This window comes from Hydractinia symbiolongicarpus, chromosome 3, assembly GCF_029227915.1.
Source record: "Hydractinia symbiolongicarpus strain clone_291-10 chromosome 3, HSymV2.1, whole genome shotgun sequence".
NCBI lineage: Eukaryota > Metazoa > Cnidaria > Hydrozoa > Anthoathecata > Hydractiniidae > Hydractinia > Hydractinia symbiolongicarpus.
Genome location: NC_079877.1, coordinates 29,000,580 through 29,023,621, shown reverse-complemented (window position 1 = coordinate 29,023,621; position 23,042 = coordinate 29,000,580). Strand labels below are relative to the sequence as shown.

The 23,042-nt window shown below is 32.4% G+C and overlaps 1 protein-coding gene across 1 annotated transcript; it reads right to left on the bottom strand.

The window, feature by feature from the left end:
* Nucleotides 1-514: 514 nt before the first annotated feature.
* On the bottom strand, nt 515-22,731 carry LOC130636696 (transmembrane 9 superfamily member 2-like). The gene is made up of 21 exons (XM_057446511.1): nt 22,454-22,731; nt 10,183-10,250; nt 8,654-8,711; nt 8,529-8,567; nt 7,249-7,376; nt 6,815-6,947; nt 6,327-6,454; nt 5,961-6,078; nt 5,504-5,583; nt 5,050-5,161; nt 4,678-4,810; nt 4,413-4,474; nt 4,255-4,312; nt 4,123-4,180; nt 3,945-4,046; nt 3,753-3,810; nt 3,560-3,613; nt 2,602-2,699; nt 2,322-2,433; nt 1,907-2,078; nt 515-1,562 (listed from the first exon to the last, which is right to left on the bottom strand). Exons 1-21 carry the CDS (start codon nt 22,583-22,585, stop codon nt 1,495-1,497), a joined length of 1,971 nt encoding a protein of 656 aa, XP_057302494.1. The 5' UTR covers nt 22,586-22,731; the 3' UTR covers nt 515-1,494.
* Nucleotides 22,732-23,042: the final 311 nt, after the last annotated feature.

Below are 23,042 nucleotides of genomic sequence, written 5' to 3'. Positions count from 1 at the left end.
ATAGAGGTCTTCTCAGTGCTTTTTTGCTCCTAGTTATATGTTTACTGTACCGTACACAAAAAGCAAGGGAAACTTTTAAACGTTGTCAAAGTACCAAAAAGCAAAATCTTTGTCGAAATTTTTTGCGATTATGTGAGATCTTGCAAAGAAAAATAGCACACCTACACAATATGATCGATATGTCCAGTGCAGTGTTTTTAATTTTGTAAAATTCGGTTTTAATCTATCTTGCTCGTATTATATTTAGTCGGTTCATAAAACTAGTAAATATTGTTAGCTCCTGGTAACCCAAGCTTTCATTATCTTGAACCATTTCTTCGGCCCCTTGATCTTTTGTTAATACTTTTTTTATAAATAACTCCGGTTAACTCGAACCTCGGATACCTTGACCTATTTTTCGTTACCAGGACTTAGCCGCATAAATTTGGCGGGTTTTTTAACTAGCCGAGATGCTCGTTAAAGTTCCACGAAAATTCACTCGCCGATACTCGCAGCTTCAGCAGCAACGTTATGATTTTAATAAACTAACAAAATAAACTATTTTTTCGTGTGGAATACATAGTAAACGATTAACAAAATACATTTTATTAAAAAGTGCTAAACAAAAAATGATACACGCAGAACATCAACTTCTAAAAAAAAAATAACCTTATGCTCATCGGACAAAATGTTTTGAAATTTCAATTTTACAAAATGTGCTGAAGCTTTTTTCATTCACAAGAGATGTTGTATCCTGATTCATTTATCCACTGAAGTCCAACTACCAAACAAGAAAAGCTTGTTATTGGTAAAACATAACAGAGAATCTTTTGAAAAAGTTTGAACTCGACACCACAAATAAACGAGTGCTGAATAAATACACGCATAATATACTAACATTTAAAATAAAAGACAATGAGTCCTCTCCAGTTTCAAACTTTATAAAAAATCAACCCGGGGTAATATGCTAAAGGAATGGTGTAGAGAAGCAAGAATATTGACATGATTTTGGACATCGTTGTCGTTAATTTAGGTAAGAAAGCCAATACACACTTTTTTTATAAGGACATCAAAATTTTCACCAGGCTGGTCATAATTCTTATTTCTCTATTGTTTTTAACCTGAAATCTCGGCCTGATATTCTTGTAAAGCATATTCTTATAAAAAAAGCGTGTAAGGTACCTAAAAAAACACCTGTTAAAGTTATTAAAGGGTAGGGGGGGGTTACACTTATCCCCAACTCTCACTTAAATTGAAGACTTGTTAATTCTAAGCTTGATAGAGAAAATTATGACGTTGAAAAAATAAAACAGAATAAGATAAAAAATTCAATAACGTTAATAATGAATAATTAATAATGAATAAAAAGAAATTCGAGTCTTCTTCAAAGTTAAAACACAGCGTCCAATTCAATAGTATTAACTACATGTACACTTATCTCGAAATAAATAATAACACAATTTGCCTCGATTCGCCAAACACTTCTTAATTAGCTTGATAAGTTTTTTACTGGCGTTAGTCCACTTTTACGGCACCGTATATTTTGTAAACAAAATAGAAGCAAGCCAAGAAACCAATGGTACCTAAAAAAAGAATAGGAAAAAGCAATGAAATTACTGCAGAAAAAGTGTTTTTTCATCACTCAAGCGAAAAACGGTATCTTTATGTTCGAAACTATATGCTCTAAAGAATATCATATTTACATCACTTAACTCGGACATTCGTTTAACAAACCTAACACTTTTCCTAACCATTGAAGGCGACAGAGACTACAACTTGTTTAATTTGGTACAATAAATCCAAAATGAAATAATTGTAAAGCAGCTCACGTAAATAGGTACTTCACAAAAACACATCACAGTTAAAGAGTAGTATAAAAAATGAGCAGACGAGCCTAAACCCTGGGTAATCAAGAAAAGCAACAAACCTGTGAGTAGAGAGAAGAGCAACACCATTATGAATGTGTATCCAAAATACAAGAAGGTACTAGTATGGCCAGTGATGGTCAATTTAGTGGCGAAATAATGGATAGAATAAATAAATAAGTAAACGCCGGTAAAACCGCTGGTCAAGAACGATCGCCACCACCATCTGTAGTCCTAAAAAAAGAAATGACATCACCACCCATAGTGAGTAAGGTACCCAGGTACGGAAAAATATTTTTAAGGCAGAAACTTTATTCGCGAAAAGTCGTTTTATAAATTCAAAGTATATTGTATTAGTAATGGAAAAGAAATCTATGGATATATGGGAGCAGTTCAAAACAACAATAAAAACAACAATAACAACAACAAAATATAAAATTGACTGAAAAACAAGCAAACACGTAACTAATAACATACCTCCGCACACAGGTGGAAGTAACAAAGCAAAACAGTTGTCTCCGAACAGGTAATTAACAAAATTATGTACACCAGAAACAAGAAGCCGAACATATAGTAGATTTGATGAGACCTAAAAAGAAAAAAACATGGATTATTTTGCACCCCATTAATGTGAACACAAAAAAGCAAATTAAATTAGCTTTGTATACAACGATGAATATCTTCGACGAGAATTAACTTAACTGATTTTCTTGAATATGTCCTGATACAATACGATACGATAAATCAGGTCGCTTACCATATGCTGTTTAAGATGAAAAACAATTGAATAAAAATGCAACCAAATGGTAAGATACCACCCATCACAATGCAGGGAAGTGGCTTTGTATAAATGCTCTAAATAAATAACGTAAAAGGTGACGATATGATTGCAGAATTCGAAGTTTAACTAAATGCAGTGTTTTTAAACCTCGAGCCATCAACTAACAGCAAACCAATTAACAAGCAAGAGGAGCTATGTTCTATACGTTGCAGGCAATAACAATAAAACCGTACACCGTAATAATTCCTAATTACATTTATGAGCACACCGCACCCTTATTCAAATAAGGCACATGCACCCATATCCGTTTTAAAAGCGAATGGATATGTACTAGCATCAAGAAGAAATATTTTTTCTTATTTATTTCTTATTCTTTTAAATTTTTAGACTGGCAATCCTAAAATTTGGTCTTTTTATTTCATATCTTCCATTTATTCCTTGTTTTCTTTTCTCTCCTTCCTTAATTAAATATTATAAATCAAAGCTTCGTATTTCTTTAAAGAAATAGGCTTAAAAATAAAAAATTGTGCACTTCGCAACGTTATGACAAGAAAGCTTAAAACATTTGTAAAGGCTTTATAAAGGGTATTAGGCTAGTCAGATGAGAAGTATCAGGGTAATCAGAGGGGAGGTATCGGGGTAATCAGAGGGGAGGTATTGGGGTAATCAGAAGGGAGGTATCGGGGTAATCAGAGGGGAGGTATCGGGGTAGACAGAGGAGAGGTATCATGGTAGTCAGAGTGAAGGCATCGGGGTAGTCTGAGGGGAGGTATCAGGGTAGACAGAAGTTAGGTATCAGGGTAGTCAGAGTGAAGGTATCAGGGTAGTCAGAGTGAAGGTATTAGGGTAGTCAGAAGGGAGGTTTCAGGGTAGTCAGAGGGAAGGAAGCTTTAAAAGCTTTAAAGCCTCGCCTAATAAATAAAGTATTACTTACCTGTTCAGGGACTTGTCTTGGTATTTGATTTGTTCGGACAGGTACTTCAATTGCCTACAAGACAAAAGATGCAATCATACATTTTACATCAATATTAAATATTAAGCATAATTGAAGTGTAGAAACGTATTACATTACCGGCATCAATATTAAATATTAAGCATAATTGAAGTGTAGAAACACATTACATTACCGGTTTTTTAAATCCAAAGTACGCTCCTAAGAATGTTAGTGGAACTGAGACACCAAACCTGAGAACAAAGAAGATTAAATGTGTAAGAAATTATATTCAGATAGCATAAAAACATGTTAGAAGTGTTGTAACATGCAGACAGGGCAATGTAAGAGTTGGTTTGTGAATGCTATGATACATAAGACAACTCACCATAAAGCAAGCAATGCCACCAAGGTTGAGAAAGGTATGGCAGCAGAGGATTGCTTAGTCCATAATGCCAAATTCAAGATAAAAAATATACCAAACACCAACCTGAAAATGAATTACCATACCCTTACGTCATTACATAGTTCTCAAAAAAGCTTAAAATTCAACTGCGTAGTCTTACCCAGGGAACAAGAATGATGTGAAGATAACATTACTTTTCCAGCGTTCCCCACCAACCACTAAAAATTTAAAATATGTGCAGCAAAACGAAATAAAAAAAGATAAACTTACAGACGTATTTCTCACAACTTACATTTGTATATTCTTGCAGAAAAATAGCCACCCACAGAAGCCAAACAAACAAACAGTACCTTAAAAATTCAAAGGAGTCATTGTAACAGTCTACTCAGAACAAAGACAGTCCACACAGAATACAGTCCACATAGAAGACAGACTAAGAAAATACTGTACCAATACGCATGTCATCAGAGCACCTCGGTTAGCAGGTGATAAGAAACCCAAACAAGCAAACCCTAAAATAAAACAAACAAAATTAGATTTGAAATGCTTCTTATAAAAGCACAATTCTGACCTCTTAGTGGATTCTTAGATTAGTAGTGGATTATTCTGGGTCTGCTTATTTAGTGGGAAGAAGGTAGAAGGGCTTAGGATGAACGAAACTTTACTTCAAATCTGCTGTTTTATTAATGCTTTAAATGTTTGAACCATATCTTACCAAGAGTCACAAAGATCATAATTCCAATTTGTGTTCCCATACCAACACAAACAGAAAGAAACATTCCAGCTCTTGGTGGTCGAAAGACATCACCATGTACCAACTTCCATCCAAATTCTTCTTGAGCTTCTTCCTGCAAAAAAGGAAACACATTTTTATACATTTGTAGCGGCTTGGAAGCATTGGTCGGCATTTTGAACTGCCTAGGGGAAATTTTTGAGATATTGTCCCTGTGACAACCACACTCCACTTCAAAGCATTTGTAATTGGCAACCGCTCTCGTTCATGACAGGTAATAAATGAATAGCTTCTTAATTAATATAATGTAGTTACACATAAGAACGATAACAGATTTTGGTGCACAATACTTACACCAGAGTCAATGAGTTGATTGTATCGAGAAATGTCACGATGCAAAGTTCGGAGCAAAATCATACCAATCATTCCAGACAAAAACAATACAATGACAAGAGAATTCATGATACTAAAAAAATAGATAAATGTATTCCTGTTTAATTCTTGAGATACTTTACACTGCCTCAACAAGAGGATAAAAAATAATTTTTTTGGAAAAAAAAAACAATTTTGGAATGCAATCATTGAGCGTTACTATATATTGTTAAGGAATAATGCAACAAGTGTCATGTACAAAGTTCTGCAACAACACAAATGTTTTAAATTTAAGTTTTCATCATTGTACATTACATTACTGACAGGACAGGAATTCTCATTTTGATGCACAAGTTATGTATGACATACACTTAAAGTTTCGCCTATACAGTATTTCAGTTACAACCAAAATAAAAAAAAAATAATAAACATCCACCTGAACCAATGAATTCGGGTGTGAGGCATGGATTCTAGAATATAATCCCAACGAGAAGCCCATTTCTTATTTTGAGAATTCTAAATTGAAAAATTAGCTACCAATAATATTGCTTAGTACTTAGTATAATGCTTCTTAAGGCTGGTGCAAAGATAGTTTAATGCTTCAGTTTTTAGGGCCTGGTGTAGACATAGTATAATGCTTCAGTTTCCTAGGGCCTGGTGTAGACATAGTATAATAATTCATTTTCTTAAGGCTTAGTGTAAACATAATTTAATCTGTAGCATTTAGCATTTAAAATCAATAAAGGTTTTACACACCAAGTTTGAAATAAAAAAATGCCAAGATAATTTAACATGTTCCTGCATAGTTATATTATATTCTGTACAAAAATAAGTTACATTATCAATCCCCTAAGTGAAAAATAAGGTAAAAAAAATTGTAAAGGAACACTAACCACAAATTTGACAGAGTAAGTGTAATGTATATCAACTGCAGCATCATCTTGTCCTTTCAAGCCTTTGGCTTCTACAACTGTGCAGTCAACAGTGTCTTCATTTACTTTGTGATTTATGCTATAGTGCAAAAAAGAGTTATTTTGGTGGTGTCATTAAAAAGTCACAATGAAAACAACCTAAATCACATACACACATGCATTCAAATAAATATCTTAAGCCAGAACACACTGACACTTTTCAAGCATTTATCTAAAAAAAACAACTACTGATGCAGCTCTGGCTAAGACATAAATTTGAACGTCTTGTGCTTGATAAATTGCATATTATCACAAACAATTTTTCTGTTTCTTTTTTTTAATACAAACCTTGAGGGTACAATTTTAGCTGACAGTAGTCGTGCGCCGTTCCATTGTTCACCTTGGCCATCGTGATACTCAATCGTGATATCCACATGGTTAAACACATAATAGGTGTCTGCTTCAGTGTATTTATTCTAAAAGAAGTTCAAACAGAATTTTGACTATGCTGTCAAAAAAGTCTCTCAACCAGCCGAGAGATTTTAAACTGTTTAATTTGAAAAAACAAACTGCTGATGATAGCACACAGTTCAGTCTGGATGTTTGTTAACTTTAAAGGACAATGCAAGGATTGTTGATCATTAGTATTATTGTACTCTAGCTCTACCCTACCTCCTGAAATTAAACACCAAGTAGTTCATAAAATTTAGGGTTTAGCTTACTCGAAAATGGAAATTGTTTTGCCTGTTAAGTTTTCACGTTTCATGTCAAACATCAAAACAATATTAACTTAACACAAACTTAAACAAACAGTTGGACATGCACTTTCAACTTACACTGATCACACAAGCATCTTTAATTTGTCCCTGTTTGGTGACCCAGCATCCAATAGGAAAACCTGTGGCACAATACTTTTTGGGGGAGTCCGCCACATCGTAGCACCAGGTAATGGGCATATTGTCTATAATCCTAGCAACAAAAATTATGTTGATTAGTTTTTACAGTTGTAAAATAACCTTTTTTCAATATCCAAAATATAATTAAAGAAAGGGTTACAGGTTTCCATTATTATTGCATTTAAATTAAATACAAATAAAGAGAACGAAATATAAAAAGTAGCAGTACCAGTGCACATCATATTTGTATCAAGGTGGGGTGATACACACCAAACAAGTTTAATGAGTGCAGCGTACAACTCCAATCATATTCGCTTCATTTAGTTAGATGTCATTAAAAATTGTATTTAGGTGAACACGAAACATTAACTTACCAGTGGTGCTGATAATTTTCACTTATTCCTTTTTTTAAGAATTCTAACTTCTTCAACGAATCTGCATCACCTTTTTTATAACTCTTTTTGCAAGCATGTACACATTTTTTATCTTCACCAAATTTAAACTAAAAATATAACTAAGATTTCAGGCAAATAAAACCTTATTGAAACTGATTTGGTTTATTAAACCAAAATGTAAAGCCAAGTTCTTCCACAGAAACTAGGGACATTTCCCCCAAATTCCTAAACAGGTCAGAAATTATGTCAATAAAAAATATCCCCCATTTCCATGGTGTTAATTTATGCTAAAACAATTAAGTGTCAAAATGTTTTTCCAAAATATTAAAAAAAACTTGTTACGCAACTTTTAGTTCTACAGCAGATGTTAAACACCATTTATCACTAAAGCTTCCCTTTAATGTTAAACTTTACCAATTGGAAGTGAAATAGTTAACAGAACAGGTATATAAAGAAATGGTGAATTCAAATTTAACTTCAAAGTTTTTGTCGCATATTCTGACACCTGTTTTTTATCGAAACTAGAAATTAAGAACTCCTTTCGCTTTAGACCAAAATCGTCACAATAAAAAAAATCATGCCAAAGACAATGGTGGCATCAATTTAAAAAAAAAAGAAAAGATTATTATATATAATCAATTTCTAGTCAAACATATCAATACAAAAAATGCAATGCTTTACCAAAAACTTGCATGCAAAACACTGCAATGACGTTTTTATTCTTTTTCACTAATAACATTTATGGTTCTTAGTGAAGAACAGCTATGAATCTAAAATTTTAGAATCTAAAAGCATGGGTTTTTAAGTTTAAATTTAAGAAACGCTTTGTGGCTGTGGAAAGAACCCATATATGCATATTTTATCATGGAGGAAACTATTTGTCATTATATGAAGCAGGATTTGAAGTAGAAATATAAAGTAAGTTCACAAAAAATGCTAATATTAGAGAAAATTTTTTTGCAGTTTTCGTTTAGGAGCACTGTAGGCCACTTGGCATTGATCTATTGTTAATAGTTACTTTTAGGACTATAGAAACAGGTGATGTAAACAATTATTGAAAAAATGGGATACTCCATTTTAAACCTTTTCTTTGCAAAATGATTCTCGAAGACAGCATTTCGCTTTAAGAATTGTGACTTGCTAATTCGAACCCTGTGAAGCAAAAGTAGATTTCATTCAGAAGCGTAAAAAGGCCAAAATGGTGATTCGCCTGACTGATTTTACCAAATTGTATACCACATTCTATGTCCTTTTATTACCTTATAAGGAGATGGGCGGATTCTTTCACCAAACACAACCTAAAATAGGAAGCATAGGAAAATCTAAATATGTATAGTAGCACTCAGTCAGCAAAATTTCATTTATGAACAAAATAATATTTCACCTGCCCAAGATTCTCAGAGGGTGATGGATCTGTGTCTTCATCAGTACAAAAATCAAAACTGAAAAAAAGAGAGAAGCTATAAACCAAACTGTAACAACAAAGAACAACATAATATATGAAATAATTTAGTGTTATTGAACATTTGTTTGTGACTAAGGCGACTCCAACTTAATTAGTTGTTCTACATGCCCCTGACCAACCCTAATTTTCATAAAGACAAAAAAAATAATATCAATCATATCATATCAATCAAAAATAATTTTTAAATCAATCAAACATTTTCTCATCCGATCATGTGAAAAAACAATGAGCATAGAAGATAATCAATGTTTTTTTTGTTGGTTGAATGTCAATCTACAATTAAACATGGTGAATCAATAACGTTACTTTAAGGCCACTTGAAGTTGATTCTTTGTTCTTGGTAATTAAAACTAAAATGCGAGATGCGCTAATTTCAACAGGACTTTAAATTTTTATCTGATTTATAACAAATATTAGCTACTTTTGCTAAAATAGTTATAATACAAGTGAAAAACAAGACAGATTATTATTGTCGTAACACCCTCCTTCGTTATGATTATTATTTTAAAATTTCGCTAGCTAAATTGTAATACAGCAAGACTTTCAGTTAATACCATTTAGGAAAAATATAATAAAAACAACGGTTGGTGTAACACCCTTCTCTTTTATTAATTTTAAATACATGGTTTTAACGCTGCGAAAGACTTTATATAATCAACTAAACCATAGTTCGTAAAAAGAATTTACACTTAAATTTAGATTTTCCTATAAACTGGGCAAAAACATTAAAAAAAACTAAAATTGTTTGTTTTATTAAATTAAGGGGGAGAGGAATAACTTGCTGTATAGATTTCCAAACAGCACAAGAATAACTTGCTGTATAACTTTCAAAACAAAACAAATACATTCTGTACAACTTTCAAAATAGTACAAGAATAATTCTTATGTATAGCTTTCAAAATAGCACAAGAATGATTCTTGCTCCAAAACTTTAAAAACAAGTTTTTTGAGCATACATATTTTTATCTTTTTCCCTTAAGAACTAGTTACACTTTTTATAGTGAGACAAATTATTAATATTTTTTCTTCGCAACTAAAAACTGCATGTGGTATGTGAAAATACATAGAAAAAATGGTTGTCATAACACCCTTGTCCGTTGTTATTTTTATTATTTTTCTTGTTGTTGTTCCGACTATGTATTCTCAATAAAATTATTTTTACTTATCAACTTCGTCCGTAGAATAATTAAGTTGGAGTCGCCTAATTAAAAAATTGATCCTTAATTAAGCTTAACAGGTATTGTGTGATCTATATTTTAATTTCTATGCAACGTAAAAGATTCATGTCTCTATAAACTTTACGGAATTTACATGACATTACATTTATATGTATTAGTTTCTTTTTTAAAACCTAAATATGTCACCCACTGGATAAAGAACACTATTTTTCAAATTGTTAAAAAAGGTAGCAGAACATAAAATAATGATTTTGTAAAAACAACAATTACCTGGTATACTCGTATGGAATAATGTTCTCCACAGAATCAAGCCGGTTGACATAAATCATTAGATCGTTCTAAAAAATGCAGTATAATGAGTAATGAAATGACAACACACAGATTCTGATAAAATCTATGACATAATTAACATAGAGGGACTTAATACACTTGTGGCATAATCTCATGAATGATAATTTCTCTTCTATTTTTATTCATAAAAACAGCACATAAATGTAAATACTCAGGAAAAGATCTTCTAAATTTTTAACATCACTTTTATCTGTGGTAGATACCAAGACGTGATCATGCTTCTTTTCATTTTTGATATTGAAGCAATTTGTATATACATAAATTTAAAACAAAATCAACAATTCTTTCTCAAAACAATGTTTAACATAGTTTTCAAATTTGAAAAAATAAAAATACTACTTTTTTATTAGAGGGTACATGATCATAAAAAAATGATTATTTTAAAAAAAATATTTTTTGCGTTAATTTAGTTAAAGGGAGAATTTGTATTTTAGGTGGATAAAGCTTATACATATTTTAGTTTCATGAAATAATAGGAGTCAAATCAAGTGACTTTAATATGTTGGGAAGCGATCTGAAGGTTATAGATATGTGCATTGGGGCCACAGATTTGGTGAAAAAAAGGTAGAGGTTAAAATGGCAACAGACGTAGTTTAAACACAACATTCTGTAAGAGCCAGTTGGTGGAAGAAAGGATCAGTTAGACATTGACAGACCTGGTGGTAGTATAAGGTTAATCAGGGCATAAACAAGAAAGTAAAAATATCTACTTAGAAGCTAGGCACCATGCTTGACAGAAGTGCATAGGGCGAATTCAGAAGCAGGGAGAAAGAAATTTGTAGATGTGTTGAGAAGGAAAGGTAGGTGCAATAAGTTGTTCAAAATATAGCAACGCAAATAAAGAAGACTAATCATGATTTGGTAGGTGAGAGATGTATAAGTAGCAATAGTGTATTGGCTAGTACAGAAGAAAAAAAGCTATAGCTTGGAGAGTTATTATCAGAGATTAAATAACACTATCTTGACTGGGATGAGGATAATTTACAAATCATGTGTTGTTGTAGAGATGGTAAAAGCGTCTCGATATACTAGAGTTGAGCTTATTGAAAGTCTTGTCAATCAGATTATAAAGGATGGTGTTATCCTGAGTGGCTGACAGTCTAGTGTTATTAGTCAGTTGCTTCAAAGGGTAATTTATAGGACTGATATTGATTGATCAAGTAATGAAGTTATTGAAAGTGTGCTTGATCAGTTACCATGAGAAAGAATTAATATGGATAGGCTGTAATTTGTTTTTGTTCTAAGGCATGGCTAAGAAGTAGGTTAGCATTCTTAGCATTAAAGATGTTATCCAGATAAGAAGAATGACTTGGTGCTATAACTGAAAAGAATGAAGGGGGATAATTTGGTAAGAAAGTGTAGATACTTCATAGTTCCTGGGACAATGCATAGGGAGAATCTTCAAGTAGGAAACAAGGACACAGATAATAAATGAATATCTTGCAAATAAAGGTTGTTAACAAAAACACATAAAAGTGGTTTTCCTTTCCTTGTGAAAAGGTAGCCAACTGAAACTTTACGGGTCTTCTTAGAAACAAATTAAGTTTCATGGTGAGGAGAAAAATAATGACTTATAAAAATATCCTGTTATTGTTCTCATATCCATACAATAGTAATCTGAGATACAAACTCCTTCAGCCTAATGCAAGCAGTGGTATTAGCTGAATATATATATATATATATATTCTCTTGTGGAGCTATAACTTAGTGGCTATAGCTCTCACACTTTGTCCAGGAGATCAGGGTTCGTTTCCTCTTAACAGAGATTCAATGTGGGCCAGTAAATGTTATCATATCCCTGGGTTAAGCCATGTGAGGAGATTGGGGAGATGGCACACTGTGTGGGCCGTTGGATGTTGCACAGAGTTGTCTTGCAGAGCACAAACCCTAATTAAGTCAGTGTAGCTCAAAATGCACAATAAAAAATCTGGGACTTCCCATCTAAGCCTTAGCTATGGGTATATACCTCAATATTTGTGAGGCTAGCCGTGTAAAATATGCACATCTATCTATCTCTCTATCTTGAAGCAGAAGCCGTCAACATGCTTAAACTTTTCTGACAATTTTGAACAAAAATAAGCAACGTATTCAAATTCAGCAACAAAATTAATGGAAACACGCGGATTTTCACTTTTATACCCTAAGTACAGCTGCCTTTGTTTTAGATATTTTAGCTATGTAGAAATGACCACACAGTGAAACATTTTCACTGCAATTGAGTACTACAGTCAAATTCCTTAAAAATTTAAAAACTTCAAATAATCATATACTAAGGAATCGTCTCAAAATGTTTGTATGTTTTTTTTTTGTATAATTTACGAAAGCTATGAAGTGCTTCGTTTAAAATAAAAAATATAAATGAAGTTTATACAAAGTTTTTTAATACATGATACGAGCTTAAACAAAGTTTTTTATCCTACAAAATGAAATGATAAGAACTTTGAACGAAGTAAATTGCGATACGATCTTCAAACAAACTTTAAAAGTCACAGACGTATCCAGAAAGGTTTTGCTACTGGTGTACCGATATGGGATCCCAAATTCTTATCCCGAAAAAATAAAAAATGCAAAGAAAAAAACACTAGTAAATTAAGTAAATATAAGCTCTAAGGTATGTTTTTATTCGGCAAATTTGCAATCCTTCAAAACAATTAAACTGCTTGGATTTGACGTACATACGATCACATTCGTAACATTTGAATGTTTTGAATTATGAAACATGTGCAAGTTTTCTTTTTTCCCTTCGCGAGTTTAATAAACCATCCCTACTGTAAAACAGTGAAAAAAAATATGGAATATAACTTCGAACAGGTTCTCAAATAAATCTACAACAAACAGACTTCGTGTCGCCATTTTATAAAAAAAAGCAGGTGTTGTAGATGAAAATAAAGATGACGAGCGCAAGTGATGATCTGATCAATATTTTACTTCAAAACATTGAGAATCCTATTCAACTGCTTCATGAATCTGCTGAAAATATGATTGAAAGCTGGAGTAAGTCTTTAAAAGATATGCCGTTATTCACAATAAAGGAGATCGATCAACATCGGTTGAATAGTGGAAAAAACCCTGGCACTGCTATTAAAAAAACTTTGGAAAAGGGGAGAAAGTTTAAAGAAGAACAATATATATCTGCTGATTCAGTATTTTCGAAATGTGACGCAGATACTTTTCATGTGAAAGCTGTTTGCAAAGCAAGTATGAAGAAAGACAAGCGAATTGTTTTTGTCTGTCTCAATAAAGATTCTGGTTTTGTTGAATCTGCCAAATGTTCATGTCCTGCTGGCAATAGTGGATATTGCAACCACGCCATGGCTTTGTTATTTGAAACAGCTAACTATTCCTTGAATCAGCTTGATCAAGTTCCGGAGGAAATCGCTTGTACCAGCTACTTACGGCAGTGGGTGTTCCTGGAGAATTAGGTGCTCCTAAATCACCAGTTATGTAGACAACTGTTCAAAAAAATGTGAACAAGAGAGGGATCTCAACAACCTCGTATAGCCCTAGAAAAATTGAACCTGAAGAAGTCTTTGAACAATGTACCATCAAATTTCAGACATCGGCGGTTTTGCTTCTTGTATCCCCGACTCTACAGCTGTGAAGACAAACACACCATAGGGTTTGTTTGACTTTAAATCACCATTATCGTATCATTTAAATCCTGTCGGTTTTGATTTCGACATTGTGACGGATATAAAAAAGATAATTGCCACTGTATTCTGAAGAAGATTATATTTCTTTACCTTTGGAAATAATTAGTTGTGATAGTTGTATTGTGCCAGTGCATTGGGATGCAAGTTAAGAAGAAAAAAGTTATATTCGCTCTATCACTGTTACAGAAGAGTCATGCCGAGAACTTGAAAGGGAGACTAGAAAGCAAGGAAAGTCAAAATTGTGGATTTATAGTAGAAAAACGAAAAATTACTTCCAACAATGCCTATAAAATTTACATCAGGAAAAAAACTTTAACAATCTAGTGCCATATTTTATGCGAGATCAGAAGAAAAATACACCTCAACAAGTACCTGATGCTTTGAAACATGAGAAAACATACAAACTAATAGCCATGAAGTAATGTAAACGTGAGAGAGACAGGATGTGTAATCCACCCCAATTTACCATGGTAAGTAGCTAGTCCTGATGGCCTAATTAGTGACCAAACCAATGGTGATAATAGTTTCAGGCTGGTGGAAATTAAATGCCCTTATCGCAAGAGAAACAGCTCAGCAGATGAGCTTTTAGGTGACTCAGCATTCTATGCTGGACGTATGGATGGCGTACTTTATTTAAAACGTGATCATCCAACTAGCTATTACGCTCAAGTGCAATTGAGAATGGGATTGAGTGGCACAAAGTTCAGTGACTTTATTGTATACACATTCAGAGGCTTGGTCATAGTACGAGTTGCATTTAACAGTGACTATTTTATTGAACTCATGCACAAGTTAAATGACTTCTACGAAAGATATTTGTTACCTGCTATCATTGGCAGTATGCCTATATCAGAAGAAGATGAGTTATTTTCTTGACATTTCGTTTTCTGGTGTTATCATCAAATATAAATAATGTTTTTATAACATTTACAGTTCATCTTATTCGTGATAATAGTGTAGTATATAGAGTGCATGTTGTTCTTAGCAGGTTATCACATGTTATTGGATAAAATTATCAAAATTTATTTATCTGTGCAATAAAATCACTCCTTTATCCAAAGCATTTATGCCAGGAAAATTTGAATGAACCTTAATGATAGAAACCTTTGTGAAACAAAACAGGATTTGTGAAATTCATGAAAGTTTCTCTTGCGAAACGTTTTATGAGTGAATTATTTTTTAACCACATGTGATTACCTGACTATACTAACTAGAGTAACAAAACAAACAATATCTGCAACTGGAAATTTTTATGCATATAATACCTCAAAGAGTAAAATTCACATAAAAAAGCACACTTCAATATCAGTGGGCATGAAATTGTTTTGTGAATTTCTCTCACATATAACATTATTAAACATTGCCAGTTTCTTGAATCAAAGGGTCCATTAAATTACACAACAGACAGCAAACTGCCCATATTTGGTTTACAGATCCATGAAGTGTTAGTGGAATTTCATTTCTAATAATCTAAAATCTTTTTATCCTTTGTATTGCCCTTTCCACATGAATTCGAACAGAGGCAATACTCTGACTTTCCTTGACTTCACCAGCTGTCAGTTGTTCTCTGCCAGCAAGAAAACCTGGAATATTTAGGTTAACGTTGAACTGCTGCAGGTCATCTTCAATACAGAAACCTCTATCAGCCATGACACTATCACCAGATTCCCAGAAACATTTTTTAAAAATCCTGACTGTCTCACAATAGCCTTATCTGATACCGAATCATCAAATAACTGACCAATAAATGTAACAGCTCCCGCAGGAGAAACTCCAACTAGTCCTTTGTAAGTTACATGTGATTTATAGTGTGAATAAAGTCTTTGGCAGTATAACTCAGTACATTCAATTATACATCTTGGTTGGATAAGTTTTTTTAAAACACTCAGACATATTAGCATTCACTTGCTCTCTTGTTGGCCAAATTGGGACTGAACCCAATGAAAAATAGCATACATTTGACCATGTTTTATTATAACGTGAAACTGTAGTAGATGGGATGGAAAATAGCCAAGAAGTATGGGCCAGTGTAAATCCATTCCTCAACCAGGTTAAATAAAGAAAAAGTTGATCTTTCACATCCAGTTTTGGAGGTTGTCCGTCCGGACTTCAGTTTGCTAGTGTCTTGATCTGTTGTGAAAGTTTCTTTGTGTAATTTTTTAGCTGTATCATGCATTTTTATGTTACTACATCCAACTGCTGGATCTAAAAATTTAAACAATATGTTGAACATTTCCACTGATATGCCAGTGTCTTTTGAAAGTATATTTCGTTTTTACTAACACTGTCAAAGTTGTATAATTTATTGAGACACACTTTCTTGTTCAAGATTATTTACTTTACTTTGTAACAAATGAAGTTTTTCTTTCAGTTCCTTATTCTCTAGTTCAAGAATCTCCGTTTGCGACAAATCACCCTCTGGCTCATTTTCTAAGTTTGTGTCCTGATGACCTTTGTCTGAGTCTGATTCCATGACACTTTCGGACAAATATTCCACGACAGAGAGGGGTTTTCTTTTTCTAGGAGATTTTCTTGTTTGTTTGACATTGGAGTCTCGATCTTTGAAGATTGACGGAATTCGTCCCAGAATTACTGTTTTTCGCCCAATGCCAAGGGACACTTTGATGTCTTCTGCTTTGAAGTGAAACTCGAACACATAAACCGACTTCTTCCGAGGATCAAAAGGATCGAGACTGCTTTTTCTTCAATGATTTTGTAATGCTTTGATCCAATGGGCTTTATAAGGTTCCTTTTGAGGTATTTGAAATAACGATATACCAGTGTTTTGCATTGACAAATCTTTTGTTGCACTCTTGCACCCGGGAACACAACAGTATTTTCAATACCCACCAGATAAATTTTTGTTTGGTCGAGGTTTCGTCGAATTGGAATATTGTTCTGCCATTTTTTAAACTTTTTTACATGACTAGCTCTTCTTACTAACAGTGGCACATGTGTGAAAAAGTGATCTTAAATACTTATTCAAGTTATAAAGTAAATATGGGAAAGTGAGTGAATAAGTTTTTGTATTTAATTCTGGTGGCAAAATTTCCAGCAGAAGGTATACAGCAAATTTTATACACCCGCGGCGTGTTTGTTTACATTTTACAACACGCTGCCTCGTTTTCATGTTGCGAGAAAGATTACGCAATAAAATTCGATATAGGTGTATTAAATATGTGAAGAAAGTTTAAACAGGTATTTATCAACAACAAAGACAAAAACGAAAAATATATAAAATTATGCAATAAAATGCAAGTAATAATTGCACAAAATTTGCTGTTTTGAGTGCCGCAAAGCCATTTTCTGGCAATCTATAATACGAAATACGAAAAGAAATTATACGAAATTTAAACTAAGTAAATTGCTGAACTTAAAACAAACTTTAAAGTACCTGCGTAATTATGCATAATAATTTCGACATGAAACCAGAAATAAAAAAAGTAAAATATACAAGGTTAAGGTTACTGTAAAGGAAAAAACTCACTTGATGAGTAGTCTCAGAAAAACCCTTTTCTTGCTATATTTCATGATTTTTTTGCAAAAAACCTAAAAAAAATTGTTTCCTTTACAGTAACATTAACGGGATCCCAAGGTACTTTTACAAGTTGGACTCATCTGAAAGATTTGCTTGAGGAATGCTAAATGATATATTTACTTTTTGTTTCTTCTTCATGTAACTCCAGATATAGCCTTTTAAATATTTATTTTTCTTGTTGCTTGACTGCCATGTTGGTTATTTTTGACCTTCGTTAAAAATTTTCATTCTACCTCCAGTCTTTTTTAGTGACACATGACCCTGTTACGTATTATTTCAGTAGTGCTTTAATTATTACTGACTGCATAGCCAGAACATATATCTTCGCGCGGCAAAGTGAAACGAAAGCTCTCTACAAACAATTAATTTTTTTAAAAAAAATTAAAATAATTCTGCATAAAGTTCTTTACCAACGATTATTTTATTTAAAAAAATATTTTTTTAAAAAAAAATAGAAATAATTCTGCATATGTTCTCACATATAGCTGAGCAACCAAACAAAAAATAAAATGTGCATGATTTTTATTTCAAAGAACTTTTTATTTGAGACGCAAGTTGTGCATTGTTTTTATTTCAAGCGACTTTTATTTGAGACGCAGGTTGTGAAAGTTACTGATCATTCAACATGTCACATATTTGTGTATGGTTTTTATTTCAAAAGGATACATTTTGGAAGGCAAGTAACAAAATATCAAGGTGTGCCCATAAAAAGTTAAAGATAATGTTAGGGGGAAATAAGAGTGGGTTGCATCACACCTACCCCTCTAGCACAATTAGGATTAAGGGTGGTTACAACCTTTGTAATTTAAGACGGCACTTGTATTTGCCGAGGTAATTACCTAAATATATTCAAAACATGTACCTTCGTGTTGGCAATTATTTGACGTGGTAAGATCGCACATAAAAACTCCCTAGGCCTTGTGCGATCAGACGTGTAAAAAATAGCAGAAGATATAACAACTGAAAAAAGTAATTGTTTTTCCACAGCATAGTTCAGTTGCCTCCTACGGCAATGCACTAACAACAAACTCTTAGCAAAAAAACAATTAGTTTTGCGCTTCAACTGCATCAATAAAAACAGTTTGTCACCAATGTAGTTTGATTAAATCATTGCAGAATACGCTAAATATATTTAATAAAATGTCGTTTTTTCTGCATCGAACGGAATTAACTATTATTATTATTTTATTTCTTATTTTTCTTTGCTTTTCTCTGGTAAAAATAATATTTTTTATTTAGGAGGTAAAAACATTTTTTGTGTTTTGTTATAAATAAAAATTTAGAAGCTGCCACAGTATTCTAATAAGTGCGAATATAGCCACAGCAATTATTTGTCGATGCTAAAAATGGCGAATAATGAGGGTCTCGTTGGACAATAATTTATGATGTATGCTTTTATAAGGTCTACAGGAAACCTGTCACTCTTTTCTGCTTTCGCGCTTCGATGTCTGTCCTGCTTTGTAACCCTTCTTATTTTAGCGCGCTATCGCAAAAGGGAAAAATGATGAGTTTAGTTTAATAGACTACGTTGATGTTGCACTACATATTAGAAGAATATCATAGAAACAAACTTTAATTAGACAGTAAATTCTGCCTCTCTCTGCATTGTGAGATGAATTAAAGTAGTATTCTTTCCTATTGATTTTTTTATATTATTTAATAAAAAACATATCATCTACTGAGTAACTTAGGCAACCTCGTCCACAAGAATTGTTGGGAACAAGGTTGACAATACTCACTTGAGCATCAAACCCCGCCTAGGTCACAGGTTATAGATCAGTAATTTTTACAACCTGTTTGTTGAAATAAATTTTTTTAAATTTGAAATAAAAGAAATCATGCACACACCCGCTGCTAATATATTATTTTTTTGTTTTATTGCTTAGACGGCTAGAATATCATGTTGAATAATTTTTTTAAAAACAAAAACAAATCATTCGTATAGAAATCGATGTGGAAAGTACGTTGAATTTTTTTTTATTGTTGCGACAGTTATATTAATTGTTTTTGGCTACGAAAGTCATTAATAATAGCGAGTGAAAGCTATAAATTTGTGAGCGCTATTGAAATACTACGTAATAAGGTTACGTGCCACTAAAAAGGGCTGGAGCTAGTCTGAAATTTTTAACGAACAAGAAGATCCATGCGGCCATCAAGGCGGCAAGAAAAACAAATATTTAAAAAACGATATCTGGGGTTACATGAACTTTTAACAACAAGGAATATGTCATTGGGAATTTCTTACGAAAATCTTTCAGGTAAGTCCAACTTGTTAAAGTACCTCGGGATCCCTTTAACTTCTTCGAGAAGACTAGCAAAATTGCGTATTCATAGGTTCAATCTACACAATCCACGGCGATGTCTTAGCCTCTACGAACCCGTTTTCATGAAGTTTTAAATGATCTATGGCGATCTTTTCTACGATCATGTTTTCATTATTTTAAAAGATCTACAGGATTCTTTCGTTTTTATGATTTTTTAAAAATCTACGGCGATCTTTTCTTTTTCTACAATACCCGTTTTAATGAATTTTAAACGTTCCACAACGATCTTTTTAGTTTCTACGTTTTAAATGATCTATGGCGATCTTTTCTACGATCCTGTTTTCATTATTTTAAAAGATCTACAGGATTCTTTCGTTTTTATGATTTTTTAAAAATCTACGGCGATCTTTTCTTTTTGTACAATCCCGTTTTAATGAATTTTAAACGTTTCACAACGATCTTTTCACTTTCTACGGTCCCGTTTTCATGATTTTTAAACGATCCACAGCGATCTCTTCGTTTTCTATGATCACGTTTTCATGGTTTTTAAACGATCTACGGCGACCTTTTGGTTTACTACGATGCCGTGAAGACGATCCCTAAAGACCTTAGATAATAAGTCCAATTAAAATAAACAAAGTTCGTATAAGAAACAAACTTTAATTGTTGAAAAAATTTCAATATAAAGACTATAGATAATAGTCCATTTACCTAATAAACGAACTTCGTATATAAGCAAAATTTTATACAAACTTTTTTGAAATGATACAAACTACATATTTTAAATGATAGTATATACGAACTTTATATGAACTTGTACTTTTGAGGATACGAAAAAGTTTGTATTAAAAATAAAATGATACGAAAGATTTATTAAATCGACACAAAATTTTTGTTACAAATTATATAATATCTTATATATCTATCTTATATAATATTTGCTGATAAATCTAAATATGCCACTCCTTTTCTCCAAAGGCTTTTTGTTTCGTCATCAGCGGTATGGTAAATAATTATTTTTTTTTACTTTTTTATTTTTTAAGGAACATTTAACTTAGAAACTGTTCTTTCCAATGAACTAATTTTTATTCCAAAATGTTTCCCCAAAATTAAAGGATTTAGTGTTACAAAATATTCCACTTCATGTCTTTGTTCTGGCGATCAAATATTTCTGTGCACAAAATAAATTATGACTCACGTTTGCTAAAAAATATCTGACCTTCAGCATTGAGAACTTTTGGTTTACTTAATATTTATGCGTAAGGTGCGAAATATACGGAAGACAAAAAGCACTGGAATAAAGGTTGAAATATAATCTAGCATTTCGTCATTTTTTTATTATTATAAGTTTCTTTTTGTTATCGTCTCCAAAACCGTCAAATTATTGTAGAGATCCAAATTAAATCAGAGAAACAAAATGTGCTAAAAGTATTGTATAGGGGATCTTGGTATGATCAAAATGAATTATTGCGAGAACAAGAGATACGAGCTAACTTTGAAAAGGAAAACACGCTTCTGCCAGTTAAAACAACTGCAAGTTATGAATTCAGCTCGTCTGACAAAGAAGAAAAATAAGAAAGTGAAATCGAGGTTATGGATGATGAACAATTTTGCAAGGCCGTTTATCATTGGATAATATCAATCGAAGCCTTGGTTTCCCTCGCTCTTTTTTCTCTGCGATGTTTTATTTGCTTTTGGCATTTTTATGTTTATTATAACAAAATATTCTCACAAAACAAAAATAAGAGTTGAATAGAATCATTTTCTTGATTATTACATTTCCTGTTTTCGTACATTTATATCCATATTTCACCTTCAAACCCCCTGGCGTGAGACATCAAATACTTTGAGAATTATTTATTTTGCCCTATTATGATCAGGGCATTTTTATGCAGAATAATTAAAATATTCTCTATTCTTGTAAACAATCACAGGAATATCTCTGAATAATTTTTCATAAAATTTTCAGTTGCCTACTCTTATTTAAAGGGATTTGTCTCAAAAATACATTAGATGAAGTCATGAAATTTTCGTTTTTGGATTTACGAGTGTTCTTTCTCTAACCGTGTGTGTCATTTTAAGTTTTGGTCAGCGGATTTGGATGCAAAAGTGATTGAAATAAAAAAAATATTGAGTGTTATTTTCATGATGTTATAGATGTTTTACGTCATATTTTCAAAACGATTAAAGTTAAGAAAAAAATTAGACACAATTTAAATTCAGACTGCTGAACATGTGGAGATATTTTCTTCTTCTGAAAACTTGTATACCTTTGAGACTAATTCCTTCACAGTTTGCCACACCTACCTTTTAGGACTTTTGACTATATTTTTAATCTGTTACAACATTTTAATATTTTTTCCATCATATTGTAGAACAAATCATTGTGAACAGGTACATAAATACTTTTATGTTTTTTTGGAAGGAAAGTTGAAAAAAATGCTTTATACAGAAAAGGTGTAATTTACCATATCGCTACCTTTAATACATGGAATCACAGTCCCTATATTTACTTGCGCGCGCATCTAATTGATAACGTAATGCCCGATGTGCGTGCAGAAATGGTGGTAAAAATATAAACAAACCAATCGGACACATTACCTCCAATTTTGCGCGCGCAGGAAAAACACGGCACTATGATTCAGTGTAATTGATGTACCCCAGAACTGAGAATAAAGGTGTTCTGTCATTTAAATTAAGTGATTGTGATAAATGCTATATTAAAAAAAGTCTACCTTGCATTTGTCATTACTTTTATCATCCTTGCAAAATGAAACAGGAGCAAGACCAGGTAGATAAAATGACTCTGTAACATGTACAAACCAAAGCAAAAAATATATACGAGATCTCTTTAAGATGATATCCATTTCAAGCGAAGTTCTTGTTAGTACTTTTCCTTAAAAACGAATAATTAATGCCTATATTTTCAAGTTAATGTAAAGAATGAAGTGTCAAGAAGCTAACAGGAGTTTTTAAAAGTTGACATATTCTGTAGCTACTAGGTATGGTATTTTTCGCTGCTTCGTTCTCATATTTTGAATCAGGCGAATCTTGAAAATTCAAGACCTGATTACCTAAATTACAGACCCTAGATATTCCCTCGAAGAAAGCGAGTCATGTTCACACAAACTGAAAATGTTTACTTGTTTAATTTTTTTTTTATACATATAATCCATCTGTTGCTAATTTTAAAGTTTATTAAAAAAAATACCACAACTTATTTAGCGCAACAAGGCATATTATTTATAAAATGCATACGTAATGTGAATTAATTTCTTTTTAACTCGAATATCATTTTAGTCCGTTCGACTTTGCCACGTCGAG